Source organism: Corticium candelabrum, chromosome 3 (genome assembly GCF_963422355.1).
Source record: "Corticium candelabrum chromosome 3, ooCorCand1.1, whole genome shotgun sequence".
NCBI classification, from domain to species: Eukaryota; Metazoa; Porifera; class Homoscleromorpha; order Homosclerophorida; family Plakinidae; genus Corticium; species Corticium candelabrum.
In genome coordinates, this window is record NC_085087.1 from 321,381 (window position 1) to 342,202 (window position 20,822).

Below are 20,822 nucleotides of genomic sequence, written 5' to 3' on the forward strand. Positions count from 1 at the left end.
ACATTAAAATGACTCTGTTAAATTCAGTCTGGAGTTGAACGAACAATGTATAATAGTGTCCTCGATCAATTGGTTAGGTCTAGACTTTTTAGCAGACGCCTACCATTCCGCCCGACTGTTCTTCAATGTACACTGTTAAATTTTGTTACACAGCGCGTGTTAGACAAAATGGCCGCTTCTTCCTTCAACTGCAACCAACAGACATCTGCCCTCATTGCTTCTTAGCTATAGTGAGATGGAAGGTTTTATTTAATATTAGTAACCCTAGACTATTTAATGCGTTAGAAAGACCTTATTTATGGCGTTTACAAACGCATTCCATAACACTTTAATTAACACCGAGTAGGGTTAGTTCAAGTAGTGTACAACGAAGAAGCTGCCATTTTGTCTAATGTCTAACGTGCGCTATTTGACCAAATTTTAACAGTGTACATTGAAGAAAACAGTCTGAGGGCATGATACCCGTGTTAAAAAGTCTACACCTAATCAAGTGATCGAGGAAGTTATTCTACATTGTAACACAAGACTGAATTTAACATGGATATATACTAAATTTAACAAATGCTACAAAGAATTCAGTCAGTGTTAAAGACTCTATGGCATTAAAATGAGTGTATTTAATAAGATTTTGTGTTAAAACCACCCATTTAACACACAACATGCTATGAGGAATTCAGTCTTTGTTAAACAACTACTTCGTTAAGACTCTTTAACGCTTTAACTTAAGAGTCTTTTTAATTAACTGAATTCATGATAACATGCACCACAAACCAGCTTTCTACCACGTCTATTGAATAGATAATTGTGCCTTGGCTGCGTTTGATTGTGTTCTAATAAATCATGGTTGTCAAAATACGTGAATTCTGTGACAAGAATTATGATTTCTATTTTGTACAAGGCGCGTTGTACCTATACCATGTTGGGAATGTTCGATTTGCTGAGATTGTATCTCCAATTCATTCGGTAGATGTGTGGGTCTTGATAATTAATCGAGACTGGTTTCGGAAAGCAGTGTTTTCTGTGTCCTCTGCAATGACTATTTGAAAATATCCATCCACTAAATCGATTTCACCGGGAAATTACATATACCACAACCACCAATTCTAATAAATTTTCCGTGAGAATGGCCCTGTTCTTAGTAATGGCATCTATCTTGGCTTTTCGTTGGCTTTTAGTGGGGGTTTCACACTCCTGGCTTTTTAGTGGAGGTTTCACACTCCGTGTAAACCCTGGGCTAGCTATAGGAGTAACTCTTAACATGTTCATTTGCCATCTATGACATAATAGGTAAGCAACACTAACAAGTTACAGTATCACTGACTTCATTGGAAAAACTGTTGTCATCACTTACCTGCTTCCAAACAAATCTAACCACTAAAAGTTACTTTTATTATCAGCATTAATGGATATCCAATAAAGAGACGTTACACTCAGGAAAGACCATGCAGATTAAAGCAGTGATATAGCAACATGTGTTGTTGGTATGGTCAAACATGATTGTTTAGCCAGATGCAAATTGTATCTTGTTTGCTTTCAATAATTAAGCAGACATAACAGAAACTGCATCTACTGTCCATTTCTGAAAAATCAGCAATAAAGTAGATGCTAACTGAGCACTACAGCTCATCACTTCTGTGACTAGTATCAGATTCACTTTGAAATTTTGAAGAAACTATTGCTGATGTTCTGACAGGTTTCAATTTTATCTTGCCTGACAACAAACGTTGTACCCATAGACGCATCTTCTTCAAGTCAGCTCCTTCTTCCATGACATCATACCAAGCATGTTCACCCTAGCAGACTGGTAAACACATACTAACACACACTGAAACAGAGTATGAACTCACTTTAATGCCATCCACAACACCAAAGAAAGCGTTTGACTGTGTCATATCAATGTGGTATAAAGTCTTCCAAGTTTCATGTAGCTACAAGATGCGTACAGACAATACTTTTGTGGTATGAACTGACAGTAACGACAAATTAAATGTCCCTGCCAACAGTACATTTGACTTGAAGACAATGCACAACAACTATAAAGTGCACATCACAAGAGCAACCGTCGTCTGCTCTGCTGTAGTTATTACACACAGGTTGCCACAGCTAATAAATCAGTATTGTAAACAAACCAATGTAACCATACACTTACATTTGGCAATGGATCAGGATCTACCCAGATAAAGTGTGTTCTGTTTTCATCAGCATAATTCCTTGCAAGGCTCTTGACAACAGAAAAGAAGGCAGCACCATCTGCGAACCAACAAACCAGACATTACTGATAGTAACTAGATTTTAGAAAGATAACACAAGCCTGGTGTCTGTGGACGAACAAATGCCACAAGCATTTTCTCCTCCTCACCATGAACCTGGAAGCAAGAGAGTCCTCAACAATGCTGAAGTGGTGTCACACTGAATTACAAACACACCCACGTCCCATGAATATTTTCAAGTTGTACTTTTGTTAAACTCTGTCTACACATCACTAGCTTTACCAACATGTATAACCAAACACACACCTTGTCATTACTGACCTGACATTTCCACGCACAAAATCAATAATCTCTTCAGTAGAAGAAGGCTGAAAACATGAACACATTAAAAGCAGTCAACACAAAACTGCTATTGCACACATGGGAAACACAAATAACACACCATACTTACACACTGACAACCAAAATCAAACAAATTTAAACAAACAGATCAAATGTCTCAAAGCCGGTGCCTTCAATAGAGCAGCAAGTTCATACACAATTGCTGATATTGCACCCTTTCACAACAGCAACAGTGCACATGCAATTTCCAGTTTATGTTTCTGAACAATTCGGTTTGTATGACAGACATATAACAATTGGGTTGTGTGGCAGCATATGTCTGCCTTGAATCAACTGAAATCTTGCATGTTCATCAAGATGAAATGTACACGTTGATTGTCTTCTTCAGTACCTGCACTATCTCATAGGCTACCAAGAAACAAACCCAAAACATACTTGCATACAGCATGTTCCTCAAATAATAACAGCCAAGGTTTTTGTAAAACACTCACTGCAAACTCAAGTAGCTGCGTACTCAGCTTATGCCACCAAGTCCCAGAGACACAATTAACTCACAAACCTCCCTATGCCAACTTCAATGCTAGTTACATGGCAAATTTTTATTATGGCCAACCAACTGCTGAGTTTGCTATGTAACTCTGTCTATACAACTACGTAATGAAAGTATTAGCTTCATTGATTGCACTTAAGAAAGTAGCACCAGTTTATGATAAACTCAATAAAAGAGCAAATCAAATTTTGTACCTCAGTCAACGTAAGATATTTCTCATATGGTTTGTCAAATATTACAAAGTTTGCTTTCTTCACTCTCAAACTCTTTGCAAGCTAAACAAGAACAAACAAGGTTCACGCAGACAAATTGTGACCAAACAATTTAAAACATACACACCTTCTTGTCAAATGTAACAAAGAAGGGAATCAGAGGCTGGAACGTCTCAGCTGCCTTTGCAAAGTTACTGTACCCTAAATCAAATTTTTGAATTTAATCAAAGTACGTATACACAGAGACAAAATGCAAAAGACAACCGCATCAAATAAAAATAGGAAAACACAAATAAAACACTCTACACCATCCTTCCACTTTTTTTACTATACTTAATTTGTTAAAAATGGCTGTGCAAAATGTACTGAACATGTGTTTGCAGTTGAGCTATGTTACAAGTACAACAAATAACTAACTCTGAGAATGGCTACAATCTTGTTTGTATATCTGATTAAACAGTTTTATATCCATGTTGCACAAGCATTTTACCTGTACATCACCTACGCAAAACTAAAGTAACGTAACAATTGCTCATTCCATTCCACCTCCGGAAGTAAAAAGCAAACTGATTTAGATAACTACAGAGATTCGTGCAGTAACTATTGTCAAGCCTTGTACATGTACGTGACAATACCTTTGCTAAATAGAATAAAATCTTAGTAAACAGGTAAACTGTTTTTCAACAGCTTCCTAATTAACAATCACTGTTAACGTCTTCTATACTGTTAGAAACATACTTATCATTTTATGTCATTCAAAATTGTTTTCAAAAACACAAATGTACATTGTTAATCTACAAATCATCCAATCATGAGTATTCTTTCATAAAACATGCTCCCAGATACCACTGTCTTATATTATTATATTATTATTGTTCACTGTTAGTTACAAGTAGTACAAGTAATTTCATCTTTACATGATCAGAAATATCCAGGAAAATCAACTGCATATCATTTCACTTCCTTTAGTAACTATTGTTTCCACAATAGTAATATGGAATTACATAACAACTGTTCCTTTTTTATTAGAAAACCAAGTAAATGACTTCAACCAACACAGAAGCCCACACTAATGAACAAAATATGTAAGTTGCTGTTGCTTCCAAGAAAATAGTCACAAAAAGATGTCAAATATTGTAAAATCTCAATTACTTACAACAAAATCTCAATTACTTACAACCATCAACATTCACATTGCCCAATTTCTAAAAGCTGCAACCTAAGCGTGAGATGTCAAGCATATGGAAGCACAGTAAGCATTGCTATTGAAGCAACTTGAATGATAATGTCACTCGACTTACCTATTGTCTATTTATACGATCTTGAGGAATGAGATGATAACATGTACAAATACATGTAGCTTACTTGCAAAAGGTGCTTCAGTTGCTCTAAGAATGATCTACTGTATTGGATTCAGTTGTAACAGTACATCATTAATGTGGTGTCCGTTTTTATTAAATGCCTCTTAGGAACTTAAAAATGATGAAAGTCTCTGACAATCTTCCCATCACCCGCAGTTCCAAGTTTAACAGCACTCGAGATTTCTACAACCTGCCTCTGCACTTCAATCAAAGTTTAAAGTTTTTCAAACTTTAACTGTCCTCAGTATCACTATGTTCCAGCTTAAAACTGTAAACAGCAGGTCCGTCACACATAAAAAACGTAGCCGCTCACATGTCATCTTTAAAAGTGGAGTTGTTGACATGACAAGCCCTACATTGAAAGCTTAATTTCTCCATCCACAAAATAGTAATAAAAAGGCAAGAAAAAGAATCAGGCAGTTAGTGCTATGTCAGAATGTCACTTGTGTTCCCATGGGAGTTCCTCTTTCAGTAAATTTCACTATGAAATCTTTCAAATTCATACTCTAGTTGCATTATTAACAGACGGTAGGCAAAGTCACCCAAATTACAAGCAATCTAACTACCATGTCTTGTCATAAATCATGAAAACCAAAATTACACCTTTGTCATTGCTTGTTTCAAAGTATCCCACAACTTTTGCTGTATCTAACTGGTCATATTGCTTTTTCTGAGTCTTTCCAATAATTTCAGTAACAGCTGGTTGCAGCATCTACAGAAAAAAAACATTATAAACCACCACATAAAAGCAGGCATGCTACTACACTAGCTGTGTTACTTACAACTTGTAGTCTTTAATACATGTGGATAAATCTACAACCTTACTTGTTAAATTCAATGTACACTAAGGCAAATACACATCTTTTGAGACAGAAGGGTAGATGTGTCTGAAATTTACCATACTCAATTTAATAAGCCCATAACACCATTATCTGGGCAACACGTACCCACCACCATAAGTTTTGTACTTATCACAAATTTACTCAATAGTGGTGAATGACCTTTCTTATTGAGTTCCTCAGACATCTTGGCAGCTGCATGCATGCCACATTCACGTGCCATTTTGGCCTTACAGGTCGTTTTGGCTATACACATTCATGTTTCACCACTGCAGTTACAGTATCCCGTCCTACGTTTCCTATTCACCATGCATTTCACTATATGCTCACTCCCATTGCATCATTTGCTGATTGACAATTCAGGGCGACTTCTTCGCTGCCAGACTTGTTTGGATCTGGTAAAGAAGCTAGCAAAGGACTTTGCAGTACCTTCCACAGAGTCCTGGTTTTTGTCTCACCAACAAAGAATACAGAAATGAGTGGATCGCTCTACATGGCCTAGGACACATGGCACAAGATTGCTCAGCTACTCAATGATGTCAAGTTACCATCAGAATGCTTCCAGATGAATGGCACCTCTAGATATTTCTTGTACACACTGAAAATAAAATGCACCAAACTGCACAAAGAAGTTAATACTAAATTTACTGCCATCGACAATTTCCCAAATGACAGTGCTCATTAAACTTTAACTTCCACGTTGCATTGTGCAGTGTATTATTAAAATATCAAAATCAAACAATCCCACAAACATCCCCAAACCAACAAGTCTTACATTACACTAGGTATACCCCAAATATCAACGTCCTGTACTTCAAGCTGAATTCTCTTATGAATCATTCTCAAGTACACAACAAACAAATTTGTCTACACAAACCAACCTTGTAATTCTCAGCATAAAATCGACATTAAATTACATTTGGTCAATATCTACAGTTAAGAGCAACTCTTCTAATACAAATAGCTAGCAGCATTTAAGAAATAATTAATTGATGCACGTACTTTTCCCCAGCTTCATACTGTATTACCTCGCTTTTATGGCATGCCATTTTACCGGAGAGAAATGGTTTAGTCAAGACATAATATCAACAACAGTCATGCCTCTGTGCACACCGGGCGTTTATTCTTGTCTAGAGCCATGATGATAGTGTCAACGCAGGCAAAACTAAACACAAAACGCAGATGTCTAGTTTTAATCTAGGCCTATTCTAATCCCTTTGTTCCTCCTTTCCTTGTTCATCTTCGTCTGGTTCATTGTCATGCTCATTGTCTTTCTCCATGTTCCCACTGCACTTGTTGAACTTTGATACGTTTCTTTCCTACCGTGTACGATTTCCTCCCCTTTTTCTAGTCCTTTAGTCCTTGATGTTTGTTCTCTCTGTCCTCATCCAAGGAGGGTACTCTCCAAGGAGGGTACAGTCGTCTGGATATTCGAAGCTCTTCTCAGCTATAACGGTATGCCATTTTAGTTGCAGCAGTGCTTGGTCAGGCTCCCTGCTAAAGTAATAACAGTATGCTAAAAAAGTAAAGTAATACCATATTAAACTGTAATAGTACACGTATCTCTCTATGTGATACAACAAATCAGAAATTTTTACAATCTCTCTAAGAATGACCATTATCCTTCCAAAAGTTACCTTTGAAGCTGAACTACAGCTTACAAACACATAAACTGTATTACAAAGAGTACTGACCTTTAAAATATATGGAGCCAATACCTCCATTGCTCTGTGAAAAAGCGACATTAGTATGAAAAAGCAACAATTATGTTGAATCTTTCATTATCTCACCGTTGTCCAAGATAGAAGTGAGGAGATGGTCTGTCTTTACTATAAATAAGAATAGTGCCTGGTGATGGAATTTCTAGCAACACATTTAGAGAATAAGTCACATAATACAGTGTTTGACACTTAAACCTGGTTTACAAGATGACGCTGACAACGCTCGCGACACTCGTGAGAAGACGCCGAGTAGGTGTCAAAATGCTGATGCTGGAGCTGTACCATTTACAATACATGTATCATTTGATGAGCGTCAGCAACGAGCCACTATGAGCATGCTCATCATGATCGTCTACCGTGAATACAAAAGTCTTTGATTGGGTTTTCATTTCCTGAGTTTTCTCCCTCACCAAGTTGTTGCAGAGACGCTTCCACACTATTTGGCAGCCTGCTGCTGGGAGCCTGCTTTTGATACGTTTTTCCAAGCGTTTTTCTTGCGCCTCATATCTCTAATAACTTGATCTGCCGCAACTTGCGACAAGCAGCCGTACCTACCCGTATACACTTTTGGTAGGCTTCTCTTCCATAGTTTACTTCTGGTTATTTCACTCCTAGATTTGATCTCTGATTTGTCAACAAAAGACACGTGTTTCCGATAGACATTAGAGCACTTCCGGTTTGGATGCTAGAGTTGAACTTTAATCAACTCTAGCATTGGCAACGCTAACAACGCTTGCTGACAACACTCGTGACGCGACGTGCGAGTGTTTATAATATGACGCCTGCCCGAGCGTCGTCGCTATCGTCCTTGCTAGCGTCGCGAGCATCGACAGCGTTATATTGTAACCTAGCTTTAGTAACAAAACTGAAACATAACTAAATTATGCAAAAATTGAATGCACAAGCTATGACACTTACAATATGAAAAATAAATCCTTTCAAGACTGTGTAAACCTCAATTAATTGAAAATATAACTACTACCAATGCTCAATCACGTTTTAATCTAGTGACATTCTATATCTAATCATGCAATTGAAAATGCCTGAGAAACATCTTATGTAATGTCTACTGTATTATAATTAAAATCATATAACTGTTGAAAACTCACATAATTCTTAATTATTGAAGAAATGAATGCAGCTTTTAACATCAAATTCACAAAGTTAATGTTAATACATTCTTCAGATTCAGAATGTAATTTTCATATCTAAAACTTCATACACTGAATAATACGCATTCAAGAACAAGATGCAGGTACAAGATGCAAGACCAAGGTAAGTCTCTTTCTACACCACTGACAGAAACAAATCCAAGATTTCTAGAAGGGGGAGCACACTTCTGGCTTTCTGAAGTACCGTAACCAGAAAATGTTGGCTAAAGTTTCAATTTAGCAATTTGGTGATTGACAGGAGAATCACCAGAATTAAAATTCTGAATATTATTAGAACGTCCCCTGGCACGAGCATACCTCTTGTATCAATGCCAGTGTATCAAACATGCATAGCCATTGCCAGTCTCTCTCTTACAGAATACCTCTACAAAGCTCAAAGCTGTATCCATGGTCATCATGTTTACCCCGACACCTGGAGCTCTTCATTGGTGAAGATTTCTTGGACTCCCACTTAGATGGACTGCATTCATCTCCACATGCGTGCAATACCTGCATTGAAATACTAGACCTACACAAGGCAAATAAAGGAAACACACCATGTAACTCTCATGATCTGATGACACCATACACGTTGACGAAATTCATAACCCACCAAATATTAATGTTGCCAAACTTTCCCAGTCTACAATATGACATCATAAAGATATACAGTAACTGCATTTTCATTAATTCTCCATCAATGTAATTCCCTTGATGTCCAAGAATCTTAATATCTAATTCCCTCTCCCAGTATGCACAGAATTCTGTACCACAGAATTTGACTACAAGCCGTTCAAGTGCTGGTCCTTCACAATGTTGGAGATGAATAAGATAATAAAAAGAATGAAACAGTGTGACAAGAAGCTTTTGAAAGGCTTCAGCAAACACTGCTAACACTCAAATAGCAGAAGCAACAGCTCACAATGAGCACAACAAAGTTGATGAGTATCCTATTAAACTCTAGCAGTGATTGACTCCAGTGTATTTAGTAATTTATGCAATCGAAGCTCTTTAATTTCACAAGACAGTCTGACTATGAAACTATTAAGGGAGCATCTCCAATTATCAAATATTCCCTCCAATCCAAACGACGTTTGAAATTGGGTGAGTAGGGTGGAGAACTGTTTAAATTGAAAACGTCTAACACTACACTGTAGCCTAGCCCACCGATAATGTCATCTCTACAACACAACACGCTAAGCTGCATGTCAATATATACTCACGCGATAAGTTATTTGTGTCTCAAACTGTGTGTGTGTGTGTGTGTGTGTGTGTGTGTGTGTGTGTGTGTGTGTGTGTGTGTGTGTGTGTGTGTGTGTGTGTGTGAAATCTCAAATTTCTCCTCCCCACGACCACATTTCATTATAAGACCTACGGCAAAAAACGTTTCGTGTCCGACTACAGATCAGTATAGGAACGATTCATGCAAGTGACCAAACGGCGACGAAAAAACCTCACAACGTTCCATCGCCCCATCCTTTTGTATTGTAGCTAGGGATTGAAAACTGAGAAACGCCTTCAGAAGCTGAAAGCCACCTACAGTCAACTATTCACATGTCCCATACTACACTATGATCAATCTCATATTACACTACACTGTGCTGTATCTAACACTGTTGATAGTCAATGCTTGCCGATATCAATTGTCAGTAAATACCATACCACTGTTATTACAACAAAACTGAGTGCATACAGACTACTTATACTGTACATTTCCAGGCCTAGATACATAATTACTAGGAAATTTGAATGTTTACTTCCATGACAACAGCAGGGTTTCAACAAATACGTCTTGTCTAGCTAGGACACGGTGTTTCAGTAGATGGTCAGAAAACTCCGTCGGACGTGTTACTCACCAATGCGAGGTGCCTACGGATACCCTAAAACTAGTTTAACATAAAACATGTTTAGAACTACAACTATGTAGAAAAGAAGGGTCTGCACCTATGTCTGGTTGTCCGGAACCTTAACACTCTTGTCTGAGGGTGTGTTGGAGTGCAGTGTTACATTTATAGAATAAACAGAGCAAAAGAAGGTGAAATGGCTCAGGATCCTTTGGCAAGCGTCATCATAACATAAAGTGACAGTTAAACCTGTTTACTTGAGCTAAACTACCAGGTCTGTTTAGGTTTAGGATTAAACAATTTTAATGCTAATAGAGACATACTCGAATTGTAAACCCCTTTAGCCTTCTAAATATGTTTAGCCTCTAGTAGAGACATGATTTAATTAGCAATTTATGAGTGCTGTCTATCTCCAAAGACCCCTTGAAGCATCAGGAACACAGGCACCAGAAACCTCTTGACATAGAGATTCGATTTTTCTGTTTTCTGTGTGAGAACTACATACACTTTTTGTACTACCAATACGACTTCAGCATCCATCTCACTGTGAGAGAGTGAGCGCTGCTACTACTACTACTACTACTACTGAGAGACATAGTGTATTTGAATAAAAGTACTACGTACATATACTATAAATAAAATATACATACATTAATGTGTCCACAAAGTTTACTACTACTACTACTACTACTGAGAAGATATGGTGTATTTGAAACAATAGCAGACTACGTATACACAAACGGCAACCTACAGCGAATGGCAATAAACTATTACTACTACTAAACAATTACTGTCATATACAATAGTACAACTTTTACTACTACTATGTCATGTACAGTAAAGTCACTAAGCTGAGGAGGCCAGGTGCCCCTCAGACGTAGCCAGGAGAATATTGTTTTCCGGCCTGACGTAGCGTTTGCACCTGCTGCCCCTGATGCACATTATGGAAGCTCTTAGGAGTGCGAACCCGAGTCGACATCTTAGCCAGTTGATCACGCTACCGTATGGAGTGTCCTTTTTCTCAGATATCATTGAGGCCAGCTTTTTGGTAAATGACGTTGTAAGCTTGCTCATGCCACTACTACTACTACTGAGAAGATATGGTGTATTTGAAACAATAGCAGACTACGTATACACAAACGGCAACCTACAGCGAATGGCAATAAACTATTACTACTACTAAACAATTATTGTCATATACAATAGTACAACTTTTACTACTACTATGTCATGTACAGTAAAGTCACTAAGCTGAGGAGGCCAGGTGCCCCTCAGACGTAGCCAGGAGAATATTGTTTTCCGGCCTGACTACTACTACTACTACTACTACTACTACTACTACTTCTAGATGAGTAGATGTTGACTATAGCTTATCTTGATAGTTTAGGCATAATAACGTAAGGTAGTAACTGTCTCTTAGTGGTAACCATCTTTAGTTGTTTGTTTTGCTGCGTGGGTGTTATCTGTCAGCTGCTAATATTTGGTGTTTTGGCTTTTTGAAATATACTACTACTACTACTACTACTTAGTGAGGCTTGCCTCACTAAGTAGATTGTGACGTTGACTTAAGTGGGTTTGTTTAATTGAATGGATTGATATAGTGTTGTGTTGAGTGCCGTTGTAGTGGCTTTTGTAGTATGGGCATGACCGGTGGATGCTTTTGCTGAGTAATAAACTATATATATTACTACTACTACTGAGAGACATAGTGTATTTGAATAAAAGTACTACGTACATATACTACTACTACTACTACTACTACCACTACTACTACTACCACTACTACTACTACCACTTCTACTACTGCATATGCTCAACCTCTTCTAGATACTCTTATGAATTAATATTTCATTGCTTTTCCTTTTCCACCAAACTGTGCATGCTAAGCAACCTCTTCTACCCTCTTCGGACACTTCTATTCCAAAAAGAGCAGAAGAGGCAAAAGAAAGTTTAATAAGAAACTCAATCTAACATATCTTTTTTTCTGACAGAAACTGACTGATCGATCACCTGTCAGAAAAACAGACTAAGCAGTCTCTTCAAGCTCCAGACAAGGGTGTGTGTCACTCGTAGAAATTAGCCACTGAATTGACAGACTAGGTATGTGTAGTAGACATACCAGATGTGAATCTATCGAATAGCCCACCAGGACCGAGTCCCCTTAGCCAGCCAGCCAGCTTCCAGCTTAGCGTTCCATAACCAAATGCTATATTAAGCCACATTTACACGAGGCTCGCTAAATTGTGTCCCAGGTTCGACCCGGGCCTAGCTCTGGTTTGCGTTCACACGTTCATAGCCACAACCGGCATTTCAGCTATAGATGCTTAGGGTCTGAAGTGCAAGTCAATCACGTGGTCTATAGACACAATGGCAGGACGCAAAGTGTACTATGGACTGGTGAAGAGGTAACAACACTCATTAGGATATGGGGAGATGAAACTTGAAATGCACGTGAGATGATCGAGTTCACAATCTTCTGTAATGATTAACTGCATGAGCACTAGTCAACGATGGATAGTGCTATGTCATCACTGGGGCACTGCCCGGTATTCGAAAGTGAGCTGTGCTTGTGAGTCCAGAACCCAACTCAACCCGAATAATTGTTATGTAAATACATAATCCTGAGTTCAGCCTGGGTCAGGCCCGGGTCTGATAAAGTCGTTTAAACGAGGCCTAAGAGTACTTTCAGCTAAGCTCAAAAGACTACCAGTGTCACTAATAATCACATATGTAGAATCACGTCCAAATCTCATGAGCAAATGAGTTTCAATGCTATAAACATAATTACGTGAATCACCTTTCTCAAATGTCAAAAATAGGCATGGCTAGGCTGGAAGGTCTTTGGGACCGGGGGACCCTAGGCCTACTGCAAAATTCTGAATCCATACAGACACTGTCACAGCACTACTTGGCCGTTACTATATATAGGATAATGTGAAACTATCATTTATTACTGGCACCTTACACATTTAGGAGAATAATAACAACCTACTTTACATTGCTAGGATATTAATTAATTAAACCTTTCAGTTAAATTTTATTCTTACGAAGAGCCTTGACTAGAGCATAACTCTCAATCATATTGATTGTAGCAGTACGAACATTTTCCTTCTGCAACAACTGAGACGTCATCTAGATAAGAAATAAGTAAAATCACTACTGTAACCAGAGGCTCCGCCTCGGGTTAAACTGTAGAATAACTACAAAGCTGCAAGACAGTGGAGTTACCTCTAAAGTCATTTCCAGTTGTTCCCAGTTGTTTTTTGAAGTTTCTTTATCTTTCACCGGATCTAAGACATGTCCTGGCGGTACGTAAAACAGAACAACCAGCAGTGGATGTTTCTTGACGGCGGCGTGAAATGTGTCCGCATTCAAAGAAAGCACGCGACGTTTCCCATCATGCTGAGGCCAGCGAGGGTTTTCATGCTCATGCAGAGCACAAACGCAGTAAATAGCAACAAGAAAGAAAACCACCGCACAACGTCTTTGACTCATTTGTTTACACCAGGTTCCCGTATGCTTGCTAGATGGCCGAAAGGTCACTGAATTTTGCGTGCCGTCTTTGTGGTAAAAGTTAGATTCATTTGCGTGTAAATGTTATGGCCACTGCAAGCTCACTGTCGACGTCCCATACAGCGCCGTTGAGAACAGTAAACTTCGAAGTTTTTGGAAGAGTTCAAGGTCTAAATACGGTAAATTGAACTCTAGAGTTGCAGAAGTGACTCGTTTGTTCTATGTAGGTGTCTTCTTCAGAAAGGTTGGAGTGAGTGTATTTGCAAAATAGTTTGTGTGTGTGTGTGTGTGTGTGTGTGTGTGTGTGTGTGTGTGTGTGTGTGTGTGTGTGTGTGTGTGTGTGTGTGTGTGTGTGTGTGTGTGTGTGTGTGTGTGTGTGTGTGTGTGTGTGTGTGTGTGTGTGTGTGTGTGTGTGTGTGTGTGTGTGTGCATCAACAAGACATGCTGTTACAATACTAACTTCACAAGCAATTTGTATAGTATACTCGTGACAACAGTTTGAAACTAAATCTAGTTGGCTGGGTGAAGAACACTGAGAGAGGAACAGTTGTTGGCACTCTACAAGGAAAGCACAACCAACTTCGAAAAATGTTAGTTTATCAACTTACTGCATGCAGTTTGTAATGATACCAATGAAGAATGAGGGTAATGAAGAACATTACATTTTCTGTGCATAATATAAGGTCATGTGAACTTTCAATTTAATGCATATTTGACAGTTAATAATGAGCTAGTCTTTCTCACATTCACACACACACACACACACACACACACACACACACACACACACACACAATTTTTCAAACTAAGGATAGAGTTTATTGTTTTGATTATCTAGAGAACTTCTGTCACTTTGCATTCTAGCTAGATAAACCTCATAACATTTTATTTTGGTTGGCATCCTGCAAAAGCGTACACATGCGTGCATGTTTGGCTTTAGATACTAATATGTACAGTACGTGCTGCACCATTATTAATTATTTGGATCTTTGGCACTGTGAGGGCTAATATTCATTGGACACTATCCAAGCATTGGAGCTCTCATTTTTAAAATACAGAATTGTTAATAATGGTTACTGATGCTATCCATTTGTTTCTCTTGTTAGAATATGTCTGCTAGTACAGTTCGTGCCATAGGGTGCATGTCTTTTACCTAATTAGCTAATCCAGCTAATCCAGATTATATGGGTTAGCTAATTAATCCAGCTCATCCAGCTAATCCAGCCAATACGCGAATTAGACGGATTAGATAATCCAGCTAAGAAATGCACCCATAATTATTGAGACTCTTTCGGCGGGAGCATGTCACACATGGCGCCAACTTTTACTAGCAGCTGTCTGCAAAGACATTCCCTTGCACTATACATAGGAGTAGGATAGATGATTTTCTAGATTTGTCTAGTATTCAAGAACAATGTCTAAAAACTGTGCAAGAGTGAGACCAATAACAGAAGTTTGCGCTATCAATATTTAGTATGACCTCCAACGTTAGCAATACATTGATCTATAGACGGCTATCATGAAAGCGTAGAATCGTTTTGGATATCAATTGCCAAATACCCTCCCACACGTTTAGTATCCTGTCTTCCAGTTCCGTCTTGCTTTTGGTCGCTTCTTGTCTACTTCGCGTTTTATCGAACTCCATAAATTTTCTGTTAGCATCAGGTCCAGTGAGTTGACAGACCAGTCAATAACGTGAATGTTTTGCTAGCGAGAAAATCAATCTTTCGTTCTTCTAGACCTGTCAGCTGGTGCATTGTCCTGTTGCAGCCTCCAACCATTGAGATAGAAAGCGTTTGCAGTTTCAAGCAAACTCTCATGTAGGATGGATTGATAGAGTCGAGTTGAGGTTCTCACTAAATCCATTACGCCTCTGGCGCTAATGCCACACGTTTAGTTTTGTTTTGCTTTTCATAACAAGAGATGTTAGGTGTAGTAGTTTAGAGTTGTTTTGGGGGGAGGCGTCTCGGGGGCTCCTGCGCAGTGCGAGAGACTAAGTTTATTTGGCGGTCTTTGTTCTGTTGTTGAGTTAGAGTGCTAATATACGAGTCTAGATACTACATATTGGCGACGAGGCAAAGAACGAAACATGACATCGATGATCGGGAAAGTGGGGCCCTTTGATGGAACTCAAGATGAATGGGAAAACTACGTCGAACGACTGGGGTTTTACTTCACGGCGAACAAGGTGACTAACAAAGACCAACGGAAGGCAGTGTTGTTGAGTGTATGTGGCGCTCAAACGTACAAACTCATCCGTAACCTTCTCGTGCCGCAGACACCGGATGCAGTCGAATATGACGACATCGTCAAGAGAGTCCTAGATCACGTGAGACCAAAGCCTTCTGTTTATTCTACAACGGTTTAGATTTAACAGTTGTAACAGGAAAGGTGAGTCTGTGGCGGATTTCGTGACGGAAGTGCATTGATTATCGACAGACTGTGCCTTTGGGGATACTCTCTCAGACATGCTAAGAGACAGACTGGTGTGCGGGATAAATGAAGAGAAGATTCAGCGGAGACTCTTGCAAGAAGTCAACTTGACATTTGAGGACGCCCTACGGATTGCCCGAGCGATGGAAACAGCTGCGAAAAATTTGCTAGAAATGCAACAAGGTGGTCTTACATCAACAGCAAATCAAGCACCAGTGGCAGTTCATCAGACATCAAGTAGGAGGGACCATACACCAGAAAAGAGGAAGTGTTCTCGTTGTTTGGGTTGGCATCTTCCCAGGCCATGCCGTTTCCAGACAGCAGAGTGTAGGAAGTGCAAGAAGCGGGGCCATATTGCGAGAGCGTGCCGAAGTCAGTCAAATCAACAAGGAGAATCAAAGGCAGCCCACCAAATAAGCCAAGAAGAGGATTTCCAGGAATCAGAAGAAATGTTAGAGACGGCAATGAACGCTGTACACATAGTGGGGCGTGGCAATGATGGAGATAGACACTGAGGCAGCGGTAACTCTTGTGAATGAAGCTACTTTCAAGGCATTATGGTCTAAACGGAAGGCCCCGGTTTGTGTAGGCCACAAGTACAATTACAGACATATTCAGGGGAATCACTAACTTTGGTTGGTGAAACAGATATGAAAGTGAGATATGGACAGCAAGTGGCTTCCCTGCCATTGATCATTGTCAAAGGCAAGAGTCCAAATTTGTTCGGTAGAAACTGGATGCAGACCCTAAAACTGAAATGGGAAGAGATATTCTACCTCCATAGCACTGGTAGAACATCACACGAGGAAGGAGGGATTCAACATAAGGAGCTCATCACCAAATACCAGGAAGTATTCAAGGAGGAGATGGGACTACTGGAGGGAGCAACAGCATCGATAGCAATGAGATCAGATACCGCACCTTGGTTTTTCAAGCCTAGACCTGTACCATATGCGTACAAAGAGCTAGTCGAACAGGAGTTGAGACGGTTGGAACGAGACGAAATTATAGAAGCCGTTCGATTCTCTGATTGGGCTGCTTCAGTAGTACCGGTTCTAAAAAAGGACGGTTCAAACAGGATATGTGGTGACTTTAGGTTGACGATTAACCAGGCTGCCCCTTGTGAGAAATACCCATTGCCAAAGATCAATGGTATATTTGCCTCTTTAGCTGGAGGTCAGTTGTTCACCAAGTTAGATCTGAGCCACGCTTATCAGCAGGTGGCACTTGATGAGATGTCGCGGAAGTATGTAGTCATAAATACTCACTTGGGGTTGTTCAAGTACAAACGCCTACCTTTTGGGGTGTCCTCAGGTCCAGCCATTTTTCAAAGGGTAATGGACACTCTCCTTCAGGATATTCCCATGACAGTGGTCTATTTAGACGATATTCTAGTGACAGGACGTTGTCTGGAGGAACACTTGCAGAACCTAGAAATGGTACTACAACGCCTAGCCAACTCGGGATTGCGACTAAAGCCGGCTAAATGCGCATTTTTGCAGAAAGAAATCAGTTACTTAGGCCATACTATCAACAGCCAGGGGCTAGCACCAGACAAGAAGAAAGTGATGGCTATTCAAGCTGCACCTGAACCCGAAAATGTTACGGAATTACGATCCTTCTTGGGTATGATTAATTACTATGGCCGGTTTCTACCAAAGCTGGCTTCAAGGCTGGCTCCACTGTATCAGCTTTTGCGCCAGAACGTACGTTGACAGTGGAAAGATGAGCATAAGGAAGCGTTCAGACAAGCGAAGGAGGCTCTCCAGTCTAGTCAAGTGATGATACATTTTGACCCAAGGAAGGAAGTCATCTCAGCCTGTGATGCCTCACTGTACGGGGTAGGAGCCATGCTTTCACATAGGCTAAACGACGGTACCGAGCGACCAATCGCTTTCGCATCTAGGAGCTTGGCTGAAGCAGAAAGGAGATATGCGCAGATAGACCACGAAGCACTCGCAATGCTGTTCGGAGTGAAGAAGTTCCACCAATACTTGAGTGGAAGAGCATTTACAATCCTTACTGATCACAAGCCATTGGTCTCGTTGTTAGGAGAGAATAAGGGCATGCCGTTGATGGCATCAGGTCGCATGCAGCGTTGGGCAATAATGTTGTCTGGCTATCAGTATAAATTACGTTATCGACCAGGGACGACAAATGCCAACGCCGATGCACTCAGTCGGTTACCTTTGTCTGTTAAACCAGAAGTGACAGAGGATCCTAGTGAATCGGTGCTATCACTGCACATCTTGGAAATGACCCCTGCCAGACCGATAACAACTGTACAACTTCGGCAATTTACAGACAGAGATGGACAAGTGGCAACTGTCAGGCATTATGTGTTGAGCGGATGGCTGAGAGAAGTAGACTCCGAGCTCCGACATTACTGGAATCGCCAGCACGAGCTAAGTGTCTTGGGTGGTTGTGTACTGTGGGGGTCGCAAGTCATTATACCTCAGAAGGCGTGGCCGATGGTGTTGGAGGAATTACATGTGGCTCACCCGGGGGTATCTAGAATGAAAAGCCTAGCAAGAAGTTACATTTGGTGGCTGGGATTCGATGCTGATATAGAGAAGATAGCAAAATCTTGCGGGACATGCCAAGAGCATCAGCGATCATCACCATAAGCACCTCTTCACCCTTGGGCACAGCCAGAACGTGCATGGTTGAGATTACATATCGACTTTGCTGGGCCATTCTTGGGGTGGTGGTTCTTTATACTGTCAGATGCGTACTCTAAATGGTTGGAAGTAAAACCACTGAGTTCCCCCGCAACTGGACCTACCATTTGGGTGCTACAGTCTATTTTTGCGACCCACGGACTACCTAAAATCATGGTCAGTGATAATAGCTCGGCCTTTACGAGTCAAGAATTTGGGAACTTCATGAAGAGCAAGGGAATTGTGCATATTACAACTGCACCCTACCACCCGTCCTCTAATGGGCTGGCTGAGAGGGCGGTTCAAACATTCAAGGCAGCCATGAAGTGAATGAAAAACGAACAGGGAACACTGGAAACGAAGCTGGATGAATTTCTATTTCGGTACAGATTCACACCACACGCGACAACAGGGGAGGCGCCAGCTGTGATTCTGATGGGATGGAGACCAAGAAGCTGCCTGGACTTACTACATCCGGACCTAGCGAGAAAGACAAGGGAAGCACAAGAGCAACAAAGGAAGGATCATGACAAATCTTGCAGTTACCGGAATCTGGAGACGGGGCAAACAGTGTTTGTGCGTAACTTTGGCAGGGGCCAGGATTGGTTAGCAGGCGTGGTTGAGAGTCAAACGAGACCCTTATCTTTCAGAGTAAGGTTAGAGGACGGATGGTTAGTCAAGTGACACATGGATCACGTTTGACAGAGAACGACTGAGACTAAAAGTCCAGAGGGACAAGCAATGATGGAGGACAGTCCCAACATTGGGGTAGACCAACAGCAAGGAGAAGAGAGCACAAGATTGTCAACAGCAACAAACGCTCCAGATGTCACCGAACATCAGCAAACAGAACAAGCAGAGACTGAGGCTGATCAGCAATTGGAAATGAGAGCTGCGGACGTTCCGCCTGTCCTCCGGCGTTCCGCACGGATTTCAAGACCTCCAGAAAGACTGGATCTGTAGTGTAGTAATGTGGGAACTTAGAAAATTTAGAGGGAAGAGATGTAGTAGTTTAGGGTTGTTTTGGGAGGAGGCATCTCGGGGGCGCCTGCACAGTGCGAGAGACTAAGTTTGTTTGGCGGGCTTCGTTGTGTTGTTGAGTTAGAGTGCTAATACACGAGTCTAGATACTACATTGGGTTACTGTCTACAACAGCCCGACTACGACAAGAGTTACGATACAATTGAAAGGCGCGCTGAAGCTTGTGTTCTGTCAGCTGTCATGGCGGTGGCGCAGACACCTTTCCAATCTTGTAGACATCTAGCTGATGACAACGATCTAACTCAGCTGCGTACTGACTCAGAATAGATGCTTTTGTATGCATGGCATGTGTTTCTCGCTATTTGGTTTGTGTGTAGTTTGTAGCTTTATTCTAAATTTACGCGGTTTTCGGCAAGACTGTACGAAATCGGAAGAGTCTCAATAATTATGGCACGAACTGTACTTCATAGGTTTGTATTATTACATCTGAAATAACATTTCATATATTACATCTGAAATAACATTCCATAGTAAAATGGTTGCACTGAACTTCAAGGTCATGGTAGAGTGCAGAGCCGTCTATATATGGCTCTGGTAGAGCGTAGTTTCATCTAATTATGGTACTAAGACACAAGCTTCAATCTAAGTACATTTATATGCAATACTATATATGATATGTGTGATTGTGTTTTGACAGGAAAACGTGGTTACAATTCACCGGTAGCCCTAAATCTTGTATAGATCAATGCAACTTTACTGATGAGAGAGACATACAAAAACTAGAATATGATGACTTTACTATAGTAAGGGAAGACACAAGAATGCCAAAGAAAGTGACGGGAACAAGGGAAAAACCCAGCAAAACACAAAAGCTGCCATCTGTTGCTGAAAGGAAACACAGGACAAAGAAGAATACCTGAAGATGATCATATGCAGTGACACATAGATCATACATACGATAAAGATTTATGCACCATCAATTCCACAGACAAACATACGTATTAC

General features: G+C 40.3%; 2 protein-coding genes and 1 long non-coding RNA gene across 7 annotated transcripts; 1 reads left to right on the forward strand and 2 right to left on the reverse strand.

The window, feature by feature from the left end:
• Window positions 1-1,499: 1,499 nt before the first annotated feature.
• LOC134176689 (calsequestrin-1-like) lies at window positions 1,500-13,749 on the reverse strand. Of its 5 annotated transcripts, none has more exons than XM_062643343.1 (13): window positions 13,459-13,749; window positions 13,278-13,362; window positions 7,305-7,377; window positions 7,209-7,242; window positions 5,279-5,387; window positions 3,442-3,515; window positions 3,297-3,377; window positions 2,532-2,578; window positions 2,427-2,472; window positions 2,312-2,366; window positions 2,150-2,250; window positions 1,848-1,928; window positions 1,500-1,793 (listed from the first exon to the last, which is right to left on the reverse strand). In XM_062643343.1, the coding sequence occupies exons 1-13, from the start codon at window positions 13,723-13,725 to the stop codon at window positions 1,617-1,619; spliced, it is 1,230 nt and encodes a 409-aa protein (XP_062499327.1). In that variant the 5' UTR covers window positions 13,726-13,749; the 3' UTR covers window positions 1,500-1,616. The 5 variants fall into 5 exon arrangements, 4 of the variants coding, with proteins under 4 accessions (XP_062499327.1, XP_062499330.1, XP_062499328.1 ...); XM_062643344.1 differs by having other exon boundaries at window positions 1,610-1,801; XR_009969334.1 differs by having other exon boundaries at window positions 1,731-1,793; window positions 1,848-2,103; window positions 2,174-2,250.
• LOC134176692 (uncharacterized) lies at window positions 5,740-6,002 on the reverse strand. Its single transcript, XR_009969335.1, has 3 exons — window positions 5,973-6,002; window positions 5,822-5,921; window positions 5,740-5,760 (listed from the first exon to the last, which is right to left on the reverse strand). It is a non-coding gene; the product is annotated as an uncharacterized LOC134176692 (long non-coding RNA).
• LOC134176691 (acylphosphatase-2-like) lies at window positions 13,740-20,818 on the forward strand. The gene is made up of 4 exons (XM_062643348.1): window positions 13,740-13,911; window positions 13,971-13,987; window positions 14,224-14,333; window positions 20,515-20,818. The coding sequence occupies exons 1-4, from the start codon at window positions 13,830-13,832 to the stop codon at window positions 20,735-20,737; spliced, it is 432 nt and encodes a 143-aa protein (XP_062499332.1). The 5' UTR covers window positions 13,740-13,829; the 3' UTR covers window positions 20,738-20,818.
• The last annotated feature ends 4 nt before the right edge of the window (window positions 20,819-20,822 follow it).

Coding starts and splice junctions, on each gene's coding strand:
- LOC134176691 (XM_062643348.1), top strand. CDS start 13,830: ATGGCCACTGCAAGCTCACTGTCGACGTCCCATACAGCGCCGTTGAGA. Junction 14,334..20,514: donor CACAACCAACTTCGAAAAAT/GTTAGTTTATCA, acceptor GTGTTTTGACAG/GAAAACGTGGTTACAATTCA.
- LOC134176689 (XM_062643343.1), bottom strand. CDS start 13,725: ATGAGTCAAAGACGTTGTGCGGTGGTTTTCTTTCTTGTTGCTATTTAC. Junction 7,378..13,277: donor TGCTCTAGTCAAGGCTCTTC/GTAAGAATAAAA, acceptor ATGTGTTGCTAG/AAATTCCATCACCAGGCACT. Junction 7,243..7,304: donor CACTTCTATCTTGGACAACG/GTGAGATAATGA, acceptor GCTTTTTCACAG/AGCAATGGAGGTATTGGCTC.